General features: G+C 48.2%; 10 protein-coding genes across 10 annotated transcripts; 5 read left to right on the plus strand and 5 right to left on the minus strand.

Moving 5' to 3' along the window:
• Nucleotides 1-563: 563 nt before the first annotated feature.
• DFL_007150 (uncharacterized protein) lies at nt 564-3,307 on the plus strand (the record flags this gene model as incomplete). Its single annotated transcript, XM_067636688.1, has 12 exons — nt 564-611; nt 712-772; nt 895-968; nt 1,045-1,208; nt 1,273-1,299; nt 1,358-1,472; nt 1,530-1,552; nt 1,615-2,330; nt 2,390-2,841; nt 2,908-3,059; nt 3,120-3,233; nt 3,298-3,307. The coding sequence occupies 12 exons, from the start codon at nt 564-566 to the stop codon at nt 3,305-3,307; spliced, it is 1,956 nt and encodes a 651-aa protein (XP_067488279.1).
• Nucleotides 3,308-3,736: 429 nt separating this feature from the next.
• DFL_007151 (uncharacterized protein) lies at nt 3,737-4,600 on the plus strand (the record flags this gene model as incomplete). Its single annotated transcript, XM_067636689.1, has 4 exons — nt 3,737-3,839; nt 3,899-3,918; nt 4,028-4,115; nt 4,191-4,600. The coding sequence occupies 4 exons, from the start codon at nt 3,737-3,739 to the stop codon at nt 4,598-4,600; spliced, it is 621 nt and encodes a 206-aa protein (XP_067488280.1).
• Nucleotides 4,601-5,038: 438 nt separating this feature from the next.
• On the minus strand, nt 5,039-7,122 carry DFL_007152 (uncharacterized protein; the record flags this gene model as incomplete). The annotated part of the gene is made up of 11 exons (XM_067636690.1): nt 5,039-5,097; nt 5,153-5,279; nt 5,333-5,436; nt 5,502-5,672; nt 5,739-5,792; nt 5,854-6,104; nt 6,170-6,440; nt 6,512-6,599; nt 6,666-6,816; nt 6,929-6,987; nt 7,111-7,122. The coding sequence occupies 11 exons, from the start codon at nt 7,120-7,122 to the stop codon at nt 5,039-5,041; spliced, it is 1,347 nt and encodes a 448-aa protein (XP_067488281.1).
• Nucleotides 7,123-8,233: 1,111 nt separating this feature from the next.
• DFL_007153 (uncharacterized protein) lies at nt 8,234-10,285 on the plus strand (the record flags this gene model as incomplete). Its single annotated transcript, XM_067636691.1, has 8 exons — nt 8,234-8,324; nt 8,397-8,449; nt 8,526-8,615; nt 8,670-8,778; nt 8,847-9,250; nt 9,314-9,550; nt 9,620-10,199; nt 10,263-10,285. The coding sequence occupies 8 exons, from the start codon at nt 8,234-8,236 to the stop codon at nt 10,283-10,285; spliced, it is 1,587 nt and encodes a 528-aa protein (XP_067488282.1).
• A 993-nt stretch (nt 10,286-11,278) lies between these two features.
• Nucleotides 11,279-11,623, plus strand: DFL_007154 (uncharacterized protein; the record flags this gene model as incomplete). The annotated part of the gene is made up of 2 exons (XM_067636692.1): nt 11,279-11,501; nt 11,562-11,623. The coding sequence occupies 2 exons, from the start codon at nt 11,279-11,281 to the stop codon at nt 11,621-11,623; spliced, it is 285 nt and encodes a 94-aa protein (XP_067488283.1).
• A 438-nt stretch (nt 11,624-12,061) lies between these two features.
• Nucleotides 12,062-13,334, minus strand: DFL_007155 (uncharacterized protein; the record flags this gene model as incomplete). The annotated part of the gene is made up of 5 exons (XM_067636693.1): nt 12,062-12,619; nt 12,685-12,968; nt 13,020-13,066; nt 13,146-13,184; nt 13,246-13,334. The coding sequence occupies 5 exons, from the start codon at nt 13,332-13,334 to the stop codon at nt 12,062-12,064; spliced, it is 1,017 nt and encodes a 338-aa protein (XP_067488284.1).
• A 714-nt stretch (nt 13,335-14,048) lies between these two features.
• Nucleotides 14,049-16,340, minus strand: DFL_007156 (uncharacterized protein; the record flags this gene model as incomplete). The annotated part of the gene is made up of 8 exons (XM_067636694.1): nt 14,049-14,072; nt 14,138-14,753; nt 14,815-15,301; nt 15,357-15,477; nt 15,543-15,663; nt 15,744-15,800; nt 15,906-16,057; nt 16,269-16,340. The coding sequence occupies 8 exons, from the start codon at nt 16,338-16,340 to the stop codon at nt 14,049-14,051; spliced, it is 1,650 nt and encodes a 549-aa protein (XP_067488285.1).
• Nucleotides 16,341-17,157: 817 nt separating this feature from the next.
• DFL_007157 (uncharacterized protein) lies at nt 17,158-17,974 on the minus strand (the record flags this gene model as incomplete). The annotated part of the gene is made up of 5 exons (XM_067636695.1): nt 17,158-17,167; nt 17,221-17,231; nt 17,303-17,461; nt 17,554-17,634; nt 17,726-17,974. 5 exons carry the CDS (start codon nt 17,972-17,974, stop codon nt 17,158-17,160), a joined length of 510 nt encoding a protein of 169 aa, XP_067488286.1.
• Nucleotides 17,975-19,742: 1,768 nt separating this feature from the next.
• DFL_007158 (uncharacterized protein) lies at nt 19,743-20,722 on the plus strand (the record flags this gene model as incomplete). Its single annotated transcript, XM_067636696.1, has 6 exons — nt 19,743-19,778; nt 19,878-19,901; nt 19,969-20,028; nt 20,099-20,366; nt 20,457-20,515; nt 20,585-20,722. The coding sequence occupies 6 exons, from the start codon at nt 19,743-19,745 to the stop codon at nt 20,720-20,722; spliced, it is 585 nt and encodes a 194-aa protein (XP_067488287.1).
• A 655-nt stretch (nt 20,723-21,377) lies between these two features.
• Nucleotides 21,378-22,030, minus strand: DFL_007159 (uncharacterized protein; the record flags this gene model as incomplete). Its single annotated transcript, XM_067636697.1, has 3 exons — nt 21,378-21,440; nt 21,538-21,619; nt 21,708-22,030. 3 exons carry the CDS (start codon nt 22,028-22,030, stop codon nt 21,378-21,380), a joined length of 468 nt encoding a protein of 155 aa, XP_067488288.1.
• Between the last annotated feature and the right edge of the window lie 132 nt (nt 22,031-22,162).

Below are 22,162 nucleotides of genomic sequence, written 5' to 3' on the forward strand. Positions count from 1 at the left end.
CATGATCGATATAACTTAACCCGACGCATTGACATTGACCATCGACAGGGGGGATGGGTACTTGGTAGACATGTGAAGTTTGGCTTGTGATATCGGGTAACATAGGATGTCTACGAGTCTACCGGACAAAGGATAATCCGTATCGTCCCGTCTTTTGTATGGGAATTCGGTAGACGGCAGAGACCCTGAAATACCGAGTGCCCTTGACCTGGTTTCTAAAGATTGAGCGAAGCCGAAGAAGCCATCGAAATAGTGGAAGTACCGTGTCGATACCGCGTAGAGACTCCGTCGAACCGGGTTTCCAGTTTGCCCTCGGATAGTGCCCGGCAACACAGAGGAAGCTCAGTCCACCTGGCAGCCGGGGTGCCCAATAACATCGCAGGATTTTGTAATATTCGCTTTTAGTCGTTTTGGTTTGACTTTGCCTTTTCACATTCCACATTCTATTTCCCTCTGAATTTTCCAATTAAAACGAAACTTCAACATCTTCTTCTTTTTATATTATTCTTTCTTGATACCCTTTTGTTACTTCTCCCCTTTGCCATCGGGATTCAACAATCAATATGTTGGCATCTGCTTGCCTTCGCAGATTCGGCGCTGTGGGCGCTCGTGTGAGTTTTTTTCCCTCTCTTTTTCCATCGATCAATGACATAGTGGTGGAACCATCGGGTAGCCGAGGCACTAACCGTCTGCATATTGAACCTCATCCAGAAGACGACGAGCATACTACCAAAACCACAGTCGCGATTCTTCAGCTCGACGAAGCCTGTCTGTACGTATATGCCTTTCTTGATTTTATTCTTTATTAATTACATCATCAATTGGCTTTTTAATTTTGGTCAAGTGGTTTTGAACGAAATCATAACTGACTGTGGGGTAATTTTCTCGTTGTAGCACGAATATTCGGAACTCTTCCGCTGCGGGCGAAAGAGGCGTCGCCGCATGTTTCGAATAAGTACCCTGTCATCGTTAGTATTCCCGGGCCCGTTTTCCCATATAATCCTCGGCTGGACTCCGACTTATGATTTTTATGGGGAAAAATAGGACCACGAATACGATGCGATAGTAGTCGGTGCCGGTGGTGCGGGTCTGAGAGCAGCTTTCGGTCTGGCAGAGGCGGGGTTCAATACAGCATGTATCAGCAAACTGTTCCCGACAAGAAGTCACACTGTCGCGGCACAGGGTGGTATCAACGCGGCTCTTGGAAAGTTAGTGGTTCGATATGGTTATATATGTGGTTTGGAATGGGGTTTGCTGACGTTTTGATGACAGTATGCACGAGGATGACTGGAGATGGCAGTAAGTATTTCCTGGGACCAGGTCATTGGCTGGGATGGAGGTTAATGGGGGTTTGTAGCATGTACGATACCGTCAAGGGTTCCGATTGGCTGGGTGACCAGGATGCTATCCACTACATGACCCGAGAAGCACCTGCGTCTGTCTATGAATTAGAAAACTACGGATGTCCATTCGTAAGTATATCTTACTCGAATAGTAAACCGGATGATGCTAACGAATGGTTCATCTAGTCGAGAACGGAGGACGGCAGAATGTGAGCCCTACCAGCATATAACGAGCATATATATTGAATATACTGACTCGGAATCGAAACAGCTACCAGAGAGCCTTCGGTGGTCAATCGCGAGAATTCGGCAAGGGTGGTCAAGCCTACAGATGTTGTGCCGCCGCTGACAGAACCGGACACGCCTTGCTTCACACACTTTATGGTCAATCCCTCCGATATAACACAAACTACTTTATCGAATACTTTGTCATCGATCTTTTGATGGAAGACGGCAAGTGCGTCGGTGTTATCGCTTACAACCAGGAAGACGGGACCCTGCATCGTTTCAGAGCCCACCACACCGTTCTCGCCACCGGTGGATACGGACGTGCTTACTTTAGCTGTACCAGCGCACACACTTGCACTGGTGATGGATTGGCTATGGTTAGTCGTGCTGGATTGCCCGGTCAGGATTTGGAGTTCGTTCAGTTCCACCCAACTGGTATCTACGGTGCTGGATGTTTGATTACCGAGGGTTCCCGTGGTGAGGGTGGTTACTTGCTCAACTCCGAGGGTGAACGTTTCATGGAACGTTATGCCCCCACCGCAAAGGATTTGGCGTCTCGAGACGTCGTCTCGAGAAGTATGACAATGGAAATCAGAGAAGGAAGAGGTGTTGGACCGGAGAAGGACCATATCTTCTTGCAACTCAGCCATTTGGAACCAGAGATTCTTCACGAACGATTACCTGGTATTTCTGAAACTGCTGCTATCTTCTCTGGTGTTGACGTTACAAAAGATCCCATTCCAGTCTTGCCCACCGTCCGTAAGTGAAGATTGCCTACACCACCGATATGAAGTGAGTGGAACTAACGATGGAACTAGACTACAACATGGGCGGTATCCCAACCAAGTACACCGGTGAAGTTCTAACAGTCGACGAGAAGGGCAACGATGTTGTTGTTCCGGGTCTCTACGCCGCCGGTGAAGCCGCCTGTGTCTCCGTCCACGGTGCCAACCGTCTTGGTGCCAACTCCCTCCTCGATCTCGTCGTCTTCGGTCGTGCTGTCGCCCACACCATCCGTGACAAGGGTGACAAGGGCAAGAAGCACGAGCCCATCCGCGCCGATGCTGGTTCCGAATCTATTGCCATGCTCGACAAGATTAGGAATGCGGATGGACCGATGTCAACCGCCGAAATCAGATTGAAGATGCAGAAGGTCATGCAGACCGATGTCAGCGTTTTCAGAACTCAGGAGTCGTTGGATGCTGGTGTTAAGGGCATTACAGAGGTTGACCAGATGTTCGACAAGGTCAGCACGAAGGATAGGTCCATGGTATGTAGCTCTCCGGGACCCTTTTTCACCATCCAAGTTTGGTGCTGATACGGGTTTCTTGGCTAGATCTGGAACAGCGATTTGGTTGAGACTTTGGAGTTGAGGAATCTTTTGACTTGCGCCGCCCAGACCGCTGTTAGTGCTGCCGCTCGTAAGGAGTCCCGTGGTGCTCACGCCCGTGAGGATTACCCAGATCGCGACGATGAGAACTGGATGAAGTGAGTTATTTCCCACCCTCTCGAACATCTTTGGGAATTATGCTAACAATTCCCGTTCAGGCACACTTTGAGCTGGCAGAAGGAACCACATGGAAAGGTCGAATTGAAGTATAGAGGAGTTATTGCCAACACTTTGGACGAGAACGAGTGCAAGCCTGTTCCTCCGTTCAAGAGGTATGTTTTTTCCGCTTTTACTCCGAATCTCATGGAATTTATGCTAACGGTGATATTTCCACAGAACCTATTAAACGAGAAAGCCTGATATGATAATGCCTTTTCACTTTTTTTTTCCGAAAAGCAAGATATTTGTTGTACCGTACCCTAGTATATAATATAATTGCATTTGGAAACCAAACTATTTTTTCTCTTCTGTATTTTTTTATTCCCGACTATGATGATACCTTTTTCGATTCGAATAATCTCAAGGTTCGGTCCTTTTTTGGGTTCCGATGTGTGTTTTCCGCGTTGCCCTCCAAAAATACAACACGACTTGGCCATGTGCACCAATGAAATGTAGCAGCGGGCAGCGGGCAGCAGCCGCAACTTAAACCGCGGGACAGGGCGCGCCAAAACCTCTAACAACTCGCATCCCGTCACACCCCACTATTTCGTATTCGACAACCGCATTCATTTTACCTCCACCCCGCCACGAACGCTTCAATACATAACAGATTATCATGGAAGCAGAGTCTTCGGCCGCCGGGGCGGCAGCTGGTGCGGCGGCAGCAGCTGCAGATGAAGGGTTTACGGTGGCACCTTTGGAGGTTGTGTATTGTGGTGGTCAGTATTGAATTATGATTTCTCGGGGGGGGGGGCCCAGGATGGCTAATGATTTTTAGTTTGTTCGTTACCGCCTGAGGTCCGTTTCTGCTGTTCCTTTCGATACCATCCGACGATTTTTCAAACCCGGCTTGTACGAAGGATGGAAGGAAAGGGTTGGCTGACGACTTTTGGGATGAGGAATATAGTATTGCGAATTCGGTGCCACGGTGAAGAAGTGTACGGACTGGCTGGAGAGTAATCATCCAAGGTTACACCAGAATTTGTATTCTTCCGGTACGACCTCCCTCTCCCTATCCATCTCCGAGGCTAAAAGAGATACCCTAATAATCCGTTTCACGGACCCCACAGAAGCCCTCGAATCCAAAATGGGCACGATGAGCCTGGAAGCCCAACAAAAAGCCGAAAAGGACCTTGCCAAAAAACAACAAAAAGAAGAACTCCGTCAGGAGCGCGAAGCCGCCAAAAAGAAATCCTCGGTAATAATCATAAAACGTGTAGAACGTACCAAGAGAAAATACGTCACTGTCGTCAGTGGTATCGAGGCTTTCGAGCTGGTTTATAAAACGGTCGCGAAGGAGTTTGGGAAGAAGTTTGCGTGTGGGAGTAGCGTTACTAAGAATGCGGCGGGAGGAGAGGAGATCACGGTGCAAGGTGATCTGAGTGATGAGATTTTGGAGGAGTTGGTGGACAAGTATGGGATCGAGGAGGATAATATTAGGCAGGTGGAGGAGAGTAAGAAGAAGGGGGGCGGGGGTTGAAGTGTGCATCCCTCTTCTTTTTTTTTGTTTTATGGATTCATTTGACGATTTTTGCATGAGAATATGAGATGCTTTTTTTTTTTTTTTTTAATGGTTCCGGATCATGTGATAATGGATGCGATGGTTATGGTCGGAATAGGGTGATCCGAGTCTACAAATATATGGATCAGGTGAACGGCTGCAGGTGTTTAAGGTTCAAGGATAGAGAGGCATTCCAGTAACTAGGTAAGCATGTGAAGGATATGTAGAGAAAAAAAAATTATATATTTGCATGGAGAAGGTTACTTGGGGGAAGTTTCGGTGATTACAGAGGAATACGTAGAGAAGGTCTAACGACAAAGGTAGAGAAATTGTGCGACAGAGTCGATGTTTTCCATTTTGTTTGGTTTTAAACAGTCTCGATCGAGTCATTCATGAAGATCAGTTTATTCTGACGATTTAATACTCGGCTTCTTCGATATCAATGGAGTCGTTGGCGACTTCCTCATAATCCTTCTCTGCAAGGCTGTTAGTATTCATTCCTTTACGATATTGATAGCGGTCCGGACATACCAAGAGCAGCGAGATCCTCACGAGCTTCGGAGAATTCACCTTCCTCCATACCCTCGCCGACGTACCAGTGGACGAAAGCACGCTTAGCATACATGAGATCGAACTTATGGTCCAATCTAGCCCAAGCCTAGTCAAATCTGTTAGATATGTCCTTCGGAATTGTAAATCGGGAAAACCTACCTCGGCAATAGCGGTGGTGTTGGAGAGCATGCTGACACTGCGGCTGACGTCGGAGAGTTCACTCCCAGGAACCTGGACGGGCTTCTGGTAGTTGATACCGATCTCTGTGTTTCGCAAACTACATTAGTGCCAAGGTTATTTTGATATCTTTGGTTGGAATAATACGTACTGAAACCGGTTGGGCACCATTCGACGAGGTTGAAATTGGCCTTGGCCTTGACGTGGGCGACGGCGCCGGTAGCCTCGTTGGAATTGACGTCTCCGCGATACAAAAGGGCAACGGCCATATACTTCCCGTTCCTTGGGTCGCAAACAACCATCTGGTTGTTTGGTTCGAAGCCTATGTTTTCGAATTAGCGGCTTTGAATCGCAATCGGTCGTCTGGATTCGAATGTGTTTTTCATACATGCGAGGGTCAAGTCCTTGACCGAGAAGCTTTCGTGGTTGCTCTTCTTTACGGCTATAATAGAATGTTAGACTTTGCCTTCGACTTCTTGAAATATGAGTTCCGGGATTCTTACAAACAACCGGTGCATAACTGATGAGCGGGTAGTGGATTCTTGGGTACGGGACGAGGTTGGTCTGGAATTCATTGAGATCGACGTTCAAAGCACCGTCGAATCGGAGGGACGATGTAATCGAAGAAACGACCTGAGCAATCAATCTGTTCAAGTGCTCATAAGTGGGGCGGCCGACATCCAAACTTCTTCGGCAGATGTCGTAGACGGCTTCGTTATCAACGAGGAAGGAGCAGTCGGAGTGCTCGATGGTGCTAATATTACAATTAATAACGACAGTTCCGAAACCTCATGGTTTGGATAAGCAATAGAACCGTACCTGTGGGTGGAAAGCACAGCATTGTATGGTTCAACGATGGCAGTCGAAACCTTGGGAGAAGGATAGACGGCAAACTCTAACTTCGACTTCTTTGCGAAATCCGTGGCGAGTCTTTCCAAGAGCAAGGCACCAAAGCCGGATCCGGTACCGCCACCGAAGGAGTGGAAGACGAGGAATCCCTGAAGACTGGAGCAGTTATCGGCGACACGACGTAGCTTGTCTTCGACGACCTCTACCAACTCCTTTCCAATAGTGTAGTGTCCACGAGCATCTAGACAGTCAATTAGTATTCATATTACACAATAACAATACTACTAAAGATTTCGATTTAGGGCTTCGTACAATTGTTCGCAGAGTCCTCCTTGCCACTGACCAAGAGCTCGGGGTGGAAGAAGGATTTGAAGCTGCCGTTCCTGATTTCATCGATCGGCTAGGATAACGCTCGAGTTAGATGATTCCAGTCATAATCGCATGTATAATACTGCTCGCGACATACCGATGGGTCGAGATCGACGAAGATTGAGCGAGGAACGTATTTCCCATTCTGGGACTCAGTGAAGAAGGTGTCGAAAGAGCCACCCTCGGACAGTGCCTTCTTTTCCGGATCACGTCTACCGTCTGGGAGGAGACCGTGCTCGAGCGAGTACCTAGATTGTTATATGAGACATGGCATTTCACAAGATTTGGGATTTGGCGGTTGGCAGGCAGGACGGGGTCAGGGATGTCGTATTGGGCGGGAAGGGGCGGGAATATCCTTACAGCTCCCAGGCGCTGTTACCAAGCTGGACACCAGCCTGACCAATGTGAATATGGCAAACCTACACACAATTATCAATGTCAGCGATGCTACGCATACCTATTAACAGTAGCTACCAAGTAGTAGTACTACCACCCCTCTGCTTGAAGTTTATCAACATCGGTGGTGAATATAATGCACGTACCTCTCCTCTCATTCTGGCGAGGTGTCGCTGTTAGACGCGTTGGATCTGGAAGCCAGTGAACCTCGGCCGATTCCTCTTGTTAGCTATCAGATACAAACCCGAACAGATTACTTGGTAGCTCAAGTAGCTGCCGAAGCCAGCCTTGAAGCTATAGATCGGGTACATATGACTTACAGATAGAAGGATAGGGATATTGGTGATATGGGGGGTTTGAGGTAACAGAAAATGGGAGAGAAGGGGAGGGCGAGGACGTTGAAGGGAGTTAAGTACGTTGAGGGGAAATTAGGTATAGTTTAGCTCACATTAATATCATTTGCTGAAGCTCTCCCAAGCTCTCAACTCAACTTTAACCAACAGAGCATGCATCCACTCTGCACCTGTCGCTTATTAGTTCCCGAAACATACCTTGGGACTTCGCCATCTTCAAGATATATATCGAGAGGCATAGAACTGAGGTTTTCCTTTTAAGCGTCATGCCTATATCTCGTCATGTGCTGCATTAATATTGCCTAGGTAATAGGGGAAGCTCTCAACGTCGCACAACGCATGGCGCCACCACACGATCTATACATGTACTTGTACTTGTACTTGTACTTCTACTGGCAAGAAAATGGTAAAGAAAGAATGCTCTAGAGAGCTTACAAGTTGAGGGTAATTATGATAAATTCTACCTAATCAAGAGTAGTGCTACGTAGTAACTCGTGGATAGAGCACGACATGTTCCGATTCCGAACCGCAAATAGCGTCGCAGGATAAATCCCATTTTATAGGTAACGAATATATTATAAATTCCCCAGTCTGGCGGGTATCTTTGGCCGTCTTGTATCAATCCCAGCCATATAAACAAGTACCGTACCTGCTACTTAGCTACCTGGTTACGAAACCAGATGGTGTATTAGTCAGTGCCGATTGTGGCTATTTTTGCGTTGTCCGGCTTAGCTAGCAGCAAGAGTTCGGTTTGAGCTTGAACATTTTCTTATCGACAAGCCCGCTGCCATCCCACCTAAAAATTCACCTTCGGTCCATACCAGAGACGCACCCCACGACACGTACTCCTAAGCTCCAATCACCACCAAAACAACATCTTCCATCCTAATATACTACACTATACCCATCTCTCACCATGGCGACCGCAAAGCAGGGCGGTGGACAGGCGTTCAAGGATAAAGAGAAGCCAGTGGCCGTACGAACAGCAAATATCACGGCCGCGAGAGGTTCGAGCCCCACGCTTTTTTCCCGTCTTTAAAGAAATTTACGAGATCGGTTAAAGCTAATTTTTTGGATAGCGGTTGCTGATGCTATACGGACTTCTCTCGGACCTCGTGGTATGGATAAGATGGTTAGTTTCGATCCAGTCTACAGGTTTATAAACGGAGTTCGGAATCTAATAGTGGGGCGGTTGTGATTTCGTGCAGATCCAAACCGGCAAGGGCGAGGTTATAATCACCAATGATGGAAATACCATGTTGAAGGATATGGCTGTTATGCACCCAGCTGCGAAGATGGTACGACACGATCGGATTCGATTTGAAGGGACTGGAGCTGATGGTAAAGGATAGCTGGTCGACCTTTCCGCGGCACAAGATATCGAAGCTGGTGACGGTACCACATCCGTCGTCGTCATATGCGGTAGCCTGCTAGGAGCTGCCGAAAGACTACTGGCAAAAGGTCCGTTCGTATTTTTGAACTCCGTATCGCGGGTCGGAACGTACCTCATGCTGAAAGATAAAACCCAGGCATCCACCCTACCATAATATCCGAATCCTTCCAACGAGCTGCCGCCAAAGCAGTCGAAATCCTCACCGAGATGTCGATACCAGTTGCCCTAACCGATAAACCTTCGTTATTACAAGCTGCCACTACATCTTTATCTAGCAAGATTGTATCGCAATACTCGAATATTCTCGGACCCATCGCTGTAGATGCCGTCATGAGAGTTATCAACCCTGCTACCGCAGAGAACGTGGATCTGAATAACATTCGTTTGGTTAAGAAAGTCGGTGGAACAATCGATGATACCGAATTGATTGATGGATTGGTCTTGACTCAGCCGGTCTTGAAGGGATCCGGTGGACCGTCGAAGATGGAGAAGGCGAGGATCGGATTGATCCAGTTCCAGCTCTCTCCTCCAAAGCCTGATGTAAGGGTTTCTGTCGACTAAACCCATTAGGGTTTACGGCTCATATTGATGATTTTTTTTTAGATGGAAAACCAAATCGTCGTCAACGATTACAGACAAATGGACAAGATTCTCAAGGAGGAGCGAACATATCTCCTCAACATTTGCAAGAAGATCAAGAAGGCAAAGTGTAACGTGCTGCTCATCCAGAAGTCCATCCTTCGAGACGCAGTTAACGACCTATCTCTGCACTTCCTCTCCAAACTGAACATTCTAGCGATCAAGGAAATCGAGCGCGACGAAGTCGAGTTTATCTGCAAGGTATACCTCCCGCTCGCATCACTCCGGAGTAAAAAGGAAAGTCCAAATTCTAAAAAATTGAACGTATAGAGCACCGGCTGCAAACCCATCGCCGACATCGACTCCTTCACCGAAGACAAACTCGGCTACGCCGAACTCGTCGAAGAAACCGAATCCGCCGGCGCCCGCGTCGTCAAAATCACCGGCGTAAAGGCCGCCGGTCAAACCGTCTCGGTCCTTTGCCACGGTGCCAACTCTCTCATCCTCGACGAAGCGGAACGATCCCTCCACGACGCCCTCTGCGTCATTCGATGTCTCGTCAAGAAGAAGGCATTAATAGCCGGTGGCGGTGCCCCCGAAATCGAAGTATCACGGCAACTATCCGTCGCTTCTCGTGCCTTGAGCGGAACCGAAGCTATCTGCTGGCAAGCATTTGCCGAGGCTTTGGAGGTTATCCCTACGACTTTGGCGGAGAACGCAGGGTTGAATAGTATTAAGGTTGTGACCGAGCTGAGGAGTAGGCACGCTAGCGGTGATAAGTTCGCAGGTGTGAGTGTCAGGAGGGGTGCGGTTACGAATATTACGGAGGAGAAGGTTTTGCAGCCGTTGTTGGTTAGCACGAGTGCGATCGAGCTAAGCGCGGAGACTTGCAAGATGATCTTGAGGATAGGTAAGTTTTCGCATCGAACTGGTTTTATCCGGTGGACTCCTGCTAATGTTGAGCTTTTTCTAGACGATATTGCACTTTCCAGATAATCTAAAAAGTCGATGGGCTTGTGCACATTTCCCTGACCAAGATTTCTTTCCACGCAGGGCACAAAACAAAAGCATCCGGTTCCTGGCCAAACCAGCAATGCTTTTCTTTGTAGAAAAATGCCATATTAGATTTCAAGACTACCAATAGCTAGCATCACCTTGGCGTCATAGGCATGAATATCAAAAGTTAGGACACAACCTGGTGCGCAACAAAGTGAACGTATAACCTATCCTTCCGTCTTCAACATTATGACTGTTGATTTTTTTTTCAGATCGGAGTTTCGTTCTTTCGCATAGCCTGCAGAGAGAACCTAATCACATAAAGGACTCGCATGGATTTAACATTTCTTGAATTTCCCAAAGTACTCACATTTACATAAGTTTCCCCCCAGCAACATTAGCAACCAGTACCGGTATAAAACGTGGACCTTTCGCCACTGATATTCCTTGCCAAACCCTGTTCAACTGACATCATCCCTACCACCAACGCAAACAAATGTCACATTCGTGCGCATCATGTCAAGCTGTTTCCAGAATCTTCAAAATCTACGGTTATCTAACGTTTTTTTTTCGTACTAGGACCCCGATTGATTAAAAACCAAGATGATAAGATGAAACCCCCTGGGTAAAAGCTTGATGCCTCATGACGTCCATTTTAGTTTAGCCGCACGAGATTTCGAACTTCGCACGCAGGGTCTTCTTGAAATTCGATATTTCGAATTTGGTTGCGGGGATCGATGGGGTTTTTTGAGGGATATGTCATTTTGCGATTACCATGACGGTATATCTTGATTTTGATATGGATTCTTGATATCGAGCCTTTTTGGGGCCGGGCTTTGTATATAAACCTTCCATCTTGCCTTCTACCCTCTACCTTTCCCATCTTATCTTAGTCCCAAAATTTCCACATCTTGTACCATAGATACATCTACCGAAGAATCCAAAATCCAAAACCCCCAAACTCCGCTAATTGTAAAACCGAACGAATCCGAAATGGTAACCGCGAACCCAACCGCCACCCGAAGGCCCAACTTCATCCAAAGGATGATGCAACCGAAGACCGTGCGAGGGACTAGCAAACGTTCCGCGGGCACCGGTCCCGCACCGGTTAGTTATCACAAGCCCCGTTCTACGGCCGGAACTCGTTTCCACGGGATGCTTAAGAGGATGAAGGGTACCGCTACGGGGAATAAAGCCGAGAAGGCGTCGGGGACCCGTAAGTTTTTCTTCCTCTTCTCTTTGAGAGGTGGATGGCTGACTGGGGGTTATGCGTTAGGTATGATGCATGGTAATGCTGTTACTCAGGGCCGAACGAGACATAGGATGGCGGGTATCTAGATCATTTACATGTACCGTCGAATCTACAATCCGGAGGAGCCTGCTTGTATTGATATACGTCACGGGGGGGTCTCTCGATGGGATCGTTCATCGGAAATTTCGTTTTTTGATCATACAACTGCATTCCTTTTCGGAAACGTTTCTTTCGTCTTTCGATACCTTTTCACTATTGGTTCGAGTGTCCGTTTTTCTTTTTGTCCGATTGAGGTAAATGTATTTTGGCGGATGTTATGACGTTGCTTGAAACTTAGCATTAGTATCTTGTTTCCTTATTTGCAACTTCTGTCGTCTTTTTAATCTCAAGAATGATACCTCCTTTTCCATTCCCCTATCGCTTCTCAGCAATTCGATAGTCCGCGTCACCGGCCTCGCATCGTGGGGTACGCCGCTGGCGTAGCTAGGATAACATATATAATAAACCAAACTCCACCTGCTCGCTCAAAGTTTAGCCCCCCTCTCCTCCCCCTCGTCCTCGTCCTCAAAAAGCAACCGAAAGGCCCTCTGAATATGCCCCTGCAAATCACTAGCCTGCATCGCCCTCCCCCTCTCCCTGAACGCCAAACTCGAACACGTCCTCGTGACCGCACTCCCCGCAAACGCCGCAAGCCTCATCAGCTCCTCCTCCGTCAACTTTCCGCCATTTCCCTCCTCCTCAACCTCCCACAATCCCTCGATATAAGCCTTCTTCCATGCCAGAAATGTTCCCAAGCAACCGGTTAAAGTATCACCCTGCCCACCGCTCCGCTTTAACCCACCGGGTACGTCACAGGTTATCGTATCCGTACCGTTCGAGATGGTATCTACTTTACCCTTTTGGATGATTGTTACGCCGCCTAGTTCTTTTGCTAGACGGGCGCAGGCCGTTGTCGGGGAGGTCGAGGAATCGACGTTCAGGGCTTTGCAGAGGCGGGAGAATTCGACGACGTTGGGGGTTAGGATTGCGTTTTTGTAGTTGCGGATCAGGGAGGGGGTGGTGGAGATCAGGAGGAGGCCGTCCTGATATAAAATTCACATTTAGTTGACGAACTCTATATAAAAGAAGACGTCGATAGAGAACTCACGGCATCGATAACAATCCCCATCCCCCTCTCCCTCGCCTCTTTGACCACAATCCCCGCGGTCTTTAACATCAACTCATCCCTCCCCAACCCGGGTCCCACAACGATAACGTGTAATCGATCCAACATGCTGATGATCCTTTCCGACAGCGATTCTGCAGTTTCCTTCGAATCCGGGGGGAGGTGGTTCGATTGTAGCATGTAGGGGTGGACCATTAGGTTTGGACTGTACGTTTTTATGACGCCGGCGGCGTTGGGTTCGCAGATTATGTGGGAGAGGTCGGCGCCTGTATCTGTTAGGGATGGGTTTTGGGAGCAAAGGGAAGGGAGGAGGATACCGAGTAACGCCGAAGCATTGGCACTGAAGAAAGGAGCACCGGTATAACTTCAAAATCCCCATCCACCGTGTCAGAAACCGCGTTGGAGTCTACAAAATCCAACAACTTGATGATATCAGAATATACTCTTCGCATCCGCCGATGACGGCCACACGGCCCATCTGTCTAAAATTCATCAGTCAAAGTTGATGGCCATGGGGGGGGATGTTAAAAGAATTTATTATACCCTTTATGAAACTTCTCCAACAGAGGCGGTATCATCTTCCGTACTTGGAAGAGTATCTCTTTGGTCTTCGGCGTGAAGGATAGAGCCATTGTAACGGCAAGTAGCGGGTACACTTCGGGCGAACTAGATTGTTTTGCGGGGGACAAAAAATCGATTGAATCGTCGGTAGCCGGTGAGGTTAACCGATGCAAGCTGCATGGAGAGTGCGCGGGCAGACGGAAGAACGGTGTATATAAACCGGGTTGACATGATATTGACGTAAGTTCCGACGTGCGACGCCCATGAAATCCCATATCAACCACCCTATTATATTACTATAGATCTTATAATCTTGAAACAAAAATTCCACTTTTGGCCGTTTCTATACCGTCTACGAAGTTTTCTACCCTAGTATAAGATAAAAAAAAGGTAAAAAAAAATGAAAAAGGCTTTAAAAAAAAAGGAGTAATTACATCGCAAAAGCCAGAATCGACCTTTACTTTTTTTTTTCAAAACAAAGAAACAACTATGTAACACTCCACGGCCTTCGTTTCTCTCTCTCTCTCTCTCTCTCTCTCTCTCTCTCTCTCTCGTATGGAATTTCTTTTCTCTCGGACAAAATATATACTGGGGTTAAAAAAAGGTTTTCTTTCTTTTCATTTGGGAGAAACAAGAGAATTTTGGAGGGGGGGTAAACAAAAAAGATATCGCCAAGGTCGGGAATAGTAGGTCTATAAGTTCGGATGTCCTTCCCATCTCTACCACATTGTATTTAGAAGATTATTTCACTCCTAGCTACAATATACCTTGTGAAATTTCTTTGTTTACAGGAAGCTCTTGACGAAGGTCTGTTAAAAAAAAAAATTAGCCCATGATCGTATAAGTTTAGTAAAAGCTCTGGGGTTTAACATACCGAGACGACAGTGGTCAACTTGTCTTCCAACTCCTTGCTCAAAACACCCTGGGTCTTGATCTCCTCTAATAATCCGGCCTCGGAGCTCTTGAGGTGTGCCAAGAAGTCACGCTCGAAAGCCTGGATCTTGTTGACGGGAACCTTGTCAAGATGTCCTCTGACACCGGCGAAGATGAGAGGGATCTGTTCCTCAACACCCATGGGGGTGTACTGAGGTTGCTTGAGGAGTTCGGTGAGACGCTCACCACGGGCCAAGGTGGACTTGGTGGAGGCGTCGAGATCGGAACCGAACTGGGCGAAGGCGGCGACTTCACGGTACTGGGCCAAGAAGAGCTTGAGGGAACCGGCAACCTGCTTCATGGCCTTGACCTGGGCGGAAGATCCGACACGAGAGACGGAAAGACCGACGTTGATGGCGGGACGGATACCCTTGAAGAACAATTCGGATTCCAAGAAGATCTGGCCGTCGGTGATGGAAATGACGTTGGTGGGAATGTAGGCAGACACGTCACCACCCTGGGTCTCAATGATCGGCAAGGCGGTCAAAGAACCACCACCGATGCTCTTGTTCAACTTGGCGGCACGTTCCAAAAGACGGGAGTGAAGGTAGAAGACACTGGAGATTAAGTGGTTAGTAACGTGACTCGAGGGTCGGATAAGAAAAACATTCTACGTACTCTCCGGGGTAAGCCTCACGACCTGGTGGACGACGGAGCAAGAGGGACATTTGACGGTAAGCGACGGCCTGCTTGGACAAGTCGTCGTAGATGACAAGAGCGTGCTTTCCGTTGTCACGGAACCATTCACCCATAGCACATCCGGTGAAAGGAGCGATGTACTGAAGCGGGGCGGCCTCGGAGGCGGTGGCGGCAACGATGATGGAGTACTTGAGGGAGTCGTTTTCCTCAAGGGTCTTGACGAGCTGGGCAACGGTGGAACGCTTCTGACCGACGGCAACGTAGATGCAGTAAAGCTTCTTGGTCTCGTCGCTTCCGCTGTTCCATCGCTTCTGGTTAAGGATGGTGTCGAGAGCGACGGCAGTCTTTCCGGTTTGACGATCACCAATGATCAATTCACGCTGTCCACGACCGATGGGAACCATGGCATCGACGGACTTGAGACCGGTCTGCATGGGCTCACGGACCGACTGGCGAGGCAAGATACCTAAAACATGATAAGCAATCGACGTTCGGGCCAACGGATATAAATGATATCATACCAGGAGCCTTGAGCTGAGCACGACGTCTCTCCTTGGTATTGGCTGGGCCCTTTCCGTCGATTGGGTTACCGAGACCATCAACGACACGGCCGAGAAGTTCTGGACCGACTGGGACGTCGACCTGTACATCATGATATCAGCCACCCGTATTCGACTGTCATACGAACCGGAGAATATATCTCTTACGATCTGGCCCGTTCTCTTGACGGTTTCTCCTTCCTTGACGAGACGATCGGAACCGAAGAGCACAACACCGACTTGGCCGGCTTCCAAGTTCAAGCACATGCCCTTGACACCGGAGGCGAACCTACACGAAAATACCTCGTTAGAGACATGCTCGGAAATTTTAATACGGAGGCCGGCACGAAGCCAATTGGGAAGCCTTACTCAACCAGTTCTTCGGCCTGGACGTTGGCAAGACCGTGTACACGAGCGATACCGTCACTGTATCATCCACAAAACGTTGTCGTTAGAATATATAAAATTTTGATATATCGGCTCGGCATAAGCCTCGGTAATCCGAGAGATAGATATTTTTTTTCTACACACCCGACGGAAAGGACACGACCGGTCTCAGCCAACGAGGCAGTCTCGGAGACACCTCTTATTCTCTGCTCCAAGATGGAGGAGACTTCTGTGGGGCTGGCCTTGTCGGCGAGAGTTCGGACTTGGTTGGTGACGAGTGGGACGGCATTTCGTGTCTATTTCCCGATAACGGAGCAACGGCAACGAGGTAAAATCAGCAATTGAGTCTTTTCGACGACGACAAAGGGCACGGAGGAGATGTCCTCGAGTGATCCCATGGCAGTTGTAGCAAAATTCTCATCCCAATTGTCGCGATGGGAGATGACGTTGTTTGTCGGGAGAATGCTACCGGCGTGAGATATTTCCGGCGGAGAGGAAGAAACGTACCGCAGCAACTCTTCCGGTGGCGAGGGCACCGGCCACAGCGCGGGAGGATTGTCTCAAAACCGGCCTGAACATGGCGATGATGTCGAGGAGGATGGATTAGAGGTACAATTGATGGGATGGATAGATGGTGGGAAGGAGTGGAGTGGTTGGATGGTGGAGGGGGGGTTTTGCGGGTTGTCTGGGTTTACAAGGAAAAAATTGAGTGGGAGAAAACGGGAAAGGACAGCCAGAACACCAAGCAGGGAAAATTCGGACACCCGAAAAATCTGATGCCGACGACATCACAACACCTCCACTTTGCCAGCCCGCTACTTACTCAAGGACTTGTGTAAAATGATATTAGTTATACTAGGAGAGACACCGAGATAGATATGGGTCTATGGCATTCTAATTCCGGGACTATCTTACAAGTCATCCGTCTTTCGGGTATCTGATAAAGTATAGAGGAACAGGAAAGAAGAAAAAAATAGACACAGACGGACCCCGGCTCGAGCTCTCCGTCTCTTCTGGGCCCGGGACAATAGTAGTATTATATATCTCGTCTTTTATCGAGAAAGGGTAGAAAGAAGTTGCGGTAATGCATGAGGAACATGTTGCAGCAAATCGCTAAGAGACAATTTTGGCCAGTCGTGACAGTTTGAAAAAAAAAAAAAAAAAAAAAGATATCGTATGAACAGGCCAGGACGACGCTTTTTATATAGCCTTACCTTTTGAGTGTTCAATAACAGATTTTTAAGAGGGTTCGTCGGTTAGAGAAAGGGTTGCCACGCTGGAAGCATGTACGCATGCATGCATATGAACGAACCCTTGGGAATATGATGGGAGGGGCGGGGAGGGCAAGAGGTTGAGAAAGTATAAGGAAAGAGCGAAGACCGTTCGATCCCTCCATTTACAGACATCTACGTAGTACGTTAGCAGGCGTCTCGTAGTAGGTTGTATACGAGTGACAAACCCCAAGTAATCCTATATTCGCATGTTAGCAAAGAGGGAGAGATCCAGAAGTGTAACCGAAAAGGTGATGAGGGACGACTGACCTCTTTGATGCTACCGATGGCAGACATCTTCCCGACGTCACTTCGAGTTCCAACCAACTTTAATCGAACGTGCGCACCTTTCTCGATAACTTGGCCCTCGTTATCGGAGAACTGAGGTGGATTCGCCGTCGGATCGAATTTTACGTCTGCCGGTATAAGCTATAACGAAGCAAGACAAACCCCGAGTTTAATGGATGATTCTTTCTTTTCTTTACTCCCCTGTCTTCTTCCCGAAAGTTTCAGGTACTTACGTGGGTGGAGACGAAGACGGGCAGCGGGCCAACATTTGCGAAGAAACCAAGCTTGCTGACGGCGGTAACGACACCGTCGACCTGTATATCCCGATCAACCCTCACAGAGGAGATGGATGATCGTATCAGCCATCACAGGACCGTTAAACCGTCGACAATCGTCACAGCATACCGTTTCACCCTTGAAAGGCCTCCAGACCACTGCTCTGTAGGAGATTGTGAACTCGGCGAGACCACTACCAGGCAGAATCTTTCCCATCGAGATATTGTACGCGTCCAGGACGCAAATAATGTAGTAACGGCCGGTGCAAGTACCCTCGACGTCGGTTAGAAGCTTATTGATGAGGTATTCGCGCATGTGAGGACCGAAGTAGTACGGATGGAGGGTGATCGTTCGTTCGAGATCGTAGAGGAAGAACATGTTGGGCGCAATGTGTCTGTGGAAGATAAGTTGCGTCCGGCGCGAAGTTTGCAAGGGGATTTATCCTTCTTTCGTTATACTAGCTAGCGGGATTCGATATAGAAGGGAAGCTTTCGTGATGACAAAGGGCAGGACAGGACGGGACGGGATAGGACAAGGCGAAGCAAAATCAGGAAAGAACACCTTGGGATGAAATGAACGGCAGGATGATCGTATAATCGTTAGGCTTGTAGGCGCAGTGCGTGTTCAGAGACAATTCCTTGATCCGAGATCCGATGACGATGATCCGTAGGAAAGTTCTGAAGAGAGATCGGACAGGACGTCGACGAGATATGATGAGGCTCTGACAGAACCGATGGGAGCGATCAACGAATGGCAGGGAGGAAACGTCGGATAGAACGACGGCTACGCGCTTGAAAAGGAGTGATTGGAGTATCGCATACAACGGCGACCGACGACGAGGCAGGCGGACGAGATGCGACGGCCGGGATGGGATGGTGGTGATGGTGGTTGCGGACGGGGTGTCGAGATGAGGATGTGGATGAAGACGAGTGACGGGGGTTCGTTCGCAACGCTGGGTTTGGTTGGTCCGGCTTGTGACTTGTGGACCGAGTGAATTTTTTTTAAAAAAAAATTTGGCGACGCGCTTAATAGGTGCTGGGGCAGGTAAGCATGCAGGTGCCCGGGCGGGACTGGGCTGGACCGAGAACTGCGCTGCCCCACGCACAACCCAGAACGACCCCCCTGATCCATACATTATACCGTACGCGATTGTACAGTATAGTATTACCGAGTCTTGATACGGGCTTATGAGGTTGAATACGATGTTCAAGTCAATGTTACGTAACACCATAATACAGATATCTGGATCTATCAGATTACAGCATGGTTGAGCACTCGTGCACGCACGATATACTATACTATCTTATAGGGCAGTGCCTCATATGCTGTCGATATACCGTTCGTATCGTCGTTTCCGGTCGCTAATTCGGACAAGCCTGTAATACCCCGCAGAATCCTAACATACCAAGTCATACGGCCGCTTTTTTTTTTCCTCTTCCCCAGTCGGCTCGTTTCCACTAGTTGCTAACTGCCAGTTGGATGTCAAACTGCCCCAAATAGCCAGCCTTTCTGTCAGCCATTATATCTAGAAGCTATAAATTTCCATGTGATGGCCTGCCGAAGCCGATGCTGTCTGCAGTATGTACGTAAGTGCGTATGTACATATGTATGTATCGTACTGTCGTCATGCGCATGGCCATCTTCATGTCAGATATACTTGGGCATCGACTGTAGCTTCATCGAACGAATAACGGCCCAGCCCCGGACCGTGGACGTACATGCTATACAAGCATCAAGTACTTGACTCCCCAATACTATATGCCGGTACGAGGGTATTGCACTAGAACAGGCTGACGTGCTGTTGAGGATTTGCTGTGAGTGACCAGTGAGCGAGAGAGGGAATCAAATCATGAGAAGGTGAGAGAGGTGTCGTTAAATTGGCCCCAACTGGTAGTTAGCTGCCAGAACTTCAATTCCCTACCACAACCACCATAATCACCTGCAGTCCTGCCCCCCATCAGAAAAATTCCTGCATGCCGTTGCCCTGGATCAGTCCATTCTCCCTCCTCATGATCTCCGGCTTCGTTCTGTAGTCTCGTATTCTTTCCATTCCAAAGTCTTCGATCTTTCTCCTGTCCCTTATTACCGACTTCCCGTAGCTCCGGTTCTTTAAGCGGTTTCGCATTACTTTAATCGAATACTCAAGATGCCCAGTCTTGACCTCGAGAAACAGCTCACCTTCGTACGTTAAACTTCCTTATGCAAAAAATAAGAGACGGGAAAAACTCGAGATCGCGCGACTTCTGAAAAAGTGACCTTACGAGCTAACATTCTGTCGCAGTACGGTGCCTACCACCATGATAAGGTACTATCGATAAACCAAACTCTCCGACTTCGCGGCAGCATGATAACCAACCTCGTCGTCAAAATAGGTCAACAAGAGGATTCATATGGTATTCGTACCGATATTACTCATGACCGGTTTCCTGTTCGTATGTTTCCCCCAGAGAACCCTTAACAAAATCGTGTTAAAAACGTCTCATGCTAACCCGAGGTTAACAGGGCACGAACACGGGATCGCTGGTAGACATCCCTTACCTCCCACTCAACCTGGGCACGATCGCCTGCTTCCTTTATACCATCCTGTACATCCTCATGGAACCGGTAGCCGGTGCACTGATCGCTCCGCTTCTGTTCACCGGAACAGCGTACATGAACCACCTTCACGAGGTCTACGGGATGGATGCGAACAAGGTTGCTATCCTCGTGCACATTTCGTCTTGGATCTTCCAGTTTATCGGGCACGGAGCCTTTGAACATCGCAGTCCTGGTGGGTATTCCCTGGGTGTGGGGGTTGGAGGCTTGTCCGAGAGGGTCAGTTTCATGCGTATTGAGCGACGATAGCTAACATTGGTGGTAGCTCTCTTGGATAACATCTTCCAAGCTTTCTTCCTTGCTCCGTTTTTCGTATGGTTCGAGGTGGGTGTCCGGATTAAAAGCCGCCTTTGAAAGTGAAATAGCTGGATCTAACTAACTTGTGCACCGTAGCTCCTCTTCTCGCTAGGCTACCGTCCCGAGCTCAGGAGCAGAATTGAGACCGCTGTCGTCAAAGAAATCGCCAAGTTCAGAGCCTCCAAGGAGAAGAAGGCTGCTAACGGAAGCGCTACTAACGGCAAGGCGAGATAAGTCTTCTACCCATACACTCGCTTCAGCTATTTCTCTAGCCGTGCTTCAATGTAGGCTATTGAGAAAAAAAGTTCGAATTTGAATTCGAACAATGGCCTTCCCCGTAGCTCAAAGATCTCGTCACATATAAACCCGCAAATATTGGACCCTCCGGGACTTTCATTACTTTGACAATTCGGATCCTTTAAGCGCTTCAAGAACAGTTAATTTGTTTCTTCCCTTTTGTTTCCTTTGTACATCTGAGCTGAAGAACGGTGCTCCTTTGTTCTTTACCTCTACTTTTATTATCTCCTTTTCCATATACCCAAAAGCGGCATTCCTTGTATAGTCTAGTCCTCTTTATATTAATTATCATGTTTCCTTTGGCTTTTCTTTTAGCAGAGCAGCCGATGGCTGCACTTTTAACCGACATGTTCTTTATAGTAAGACTTGCACAATGCACATTTGTAGCCTTAGTAATCATACAATTCTTCTTTGGTATCGACATCTCTACGCCATATAGAACCTGGGCCTTGTTGGGCGTTTGACCTGGGTGTTTTCAATACAATTCAATGCATCTCCGTGTCCGCAGCCCCATCTCAACTTCAGGCCTCCTATAGCTTAGAGCTCCGGTTCGTATCAACCGATAACGTTAACCCCGTTCAATCGTAGGGTTTTATTTACCCTGGTTCGGATCCGGCTTCTGGAGCTGGTCAGGCCCGAACGACATTGGCAGCAGCTATATAATCCCAATCGTCAGCAGTAAGCTCAGCAGTAAGCTCAGCAGTAAGCTCAGCAGTAAGCTCAGCAGTACATCCCAGGGAGGGAAGACCAACCTGCTCCAACGTCATAACCGCATATTCTCCCTTGGAATCCCACATAAAAATGGGAATCTTCAAATCACAGAACTCTCGAATACTAAAAAAAACCATAAACCCAATCAGCAAACCCCATCACCATCACCAGAGCCATCCGGAACCTCCAGACGGAAAGTGAAATAACTTACAACTGCCTGCACATCCCACAAGGTGAAGCCGGTGGACTTATATCCGTACTCACACCGACGGCCCTAAACCCACCACTCTCCCTCTTTCCCTCCACAACCGCCTTTCCAAAAGCAGTTCGTTCGGCACAGATAGTTACTGGATAACTAGCATTTTCGATATTGGCGCCAAGGACGTAACTCCCATCCGCGCAGAGAAGAGCACAACCGACGCGGAAGTTGGAGTACGGACAGTAAGCGAGAGATTTGGCGGAAATAGCGTGTTCACCGAGAGTCTTCACTTCGGTGGACGTGAGTCCGTGGGTGGTGGTGGTATTTTCCGACATTTTCTTTTTTTAGGGAGTGGATTGCAAGCCTTTATCTATCTTTTCACTTTCCTCTATAATTTTGGTATTTTATTGGGGGGTGGGAGATAGAAACGACTGCAACCGGGGAAGGAAAAAAGGAGAAGAAAAAAG

Source organism: Arthrobotrys flagrans (assembly GCF_004000055.1).
Source record: "Arthrobotrys flagrans strain CBS H-5679 chromosome Unknown unitig_8, whole genome shotgun sequence".
NCBI lineage: Eukaryota > Fungi > Ascomycota > Orbiliomycetes > Orbiliales > Orbiliaceae > Arthrobotrys > Arthrobotrys flagrans.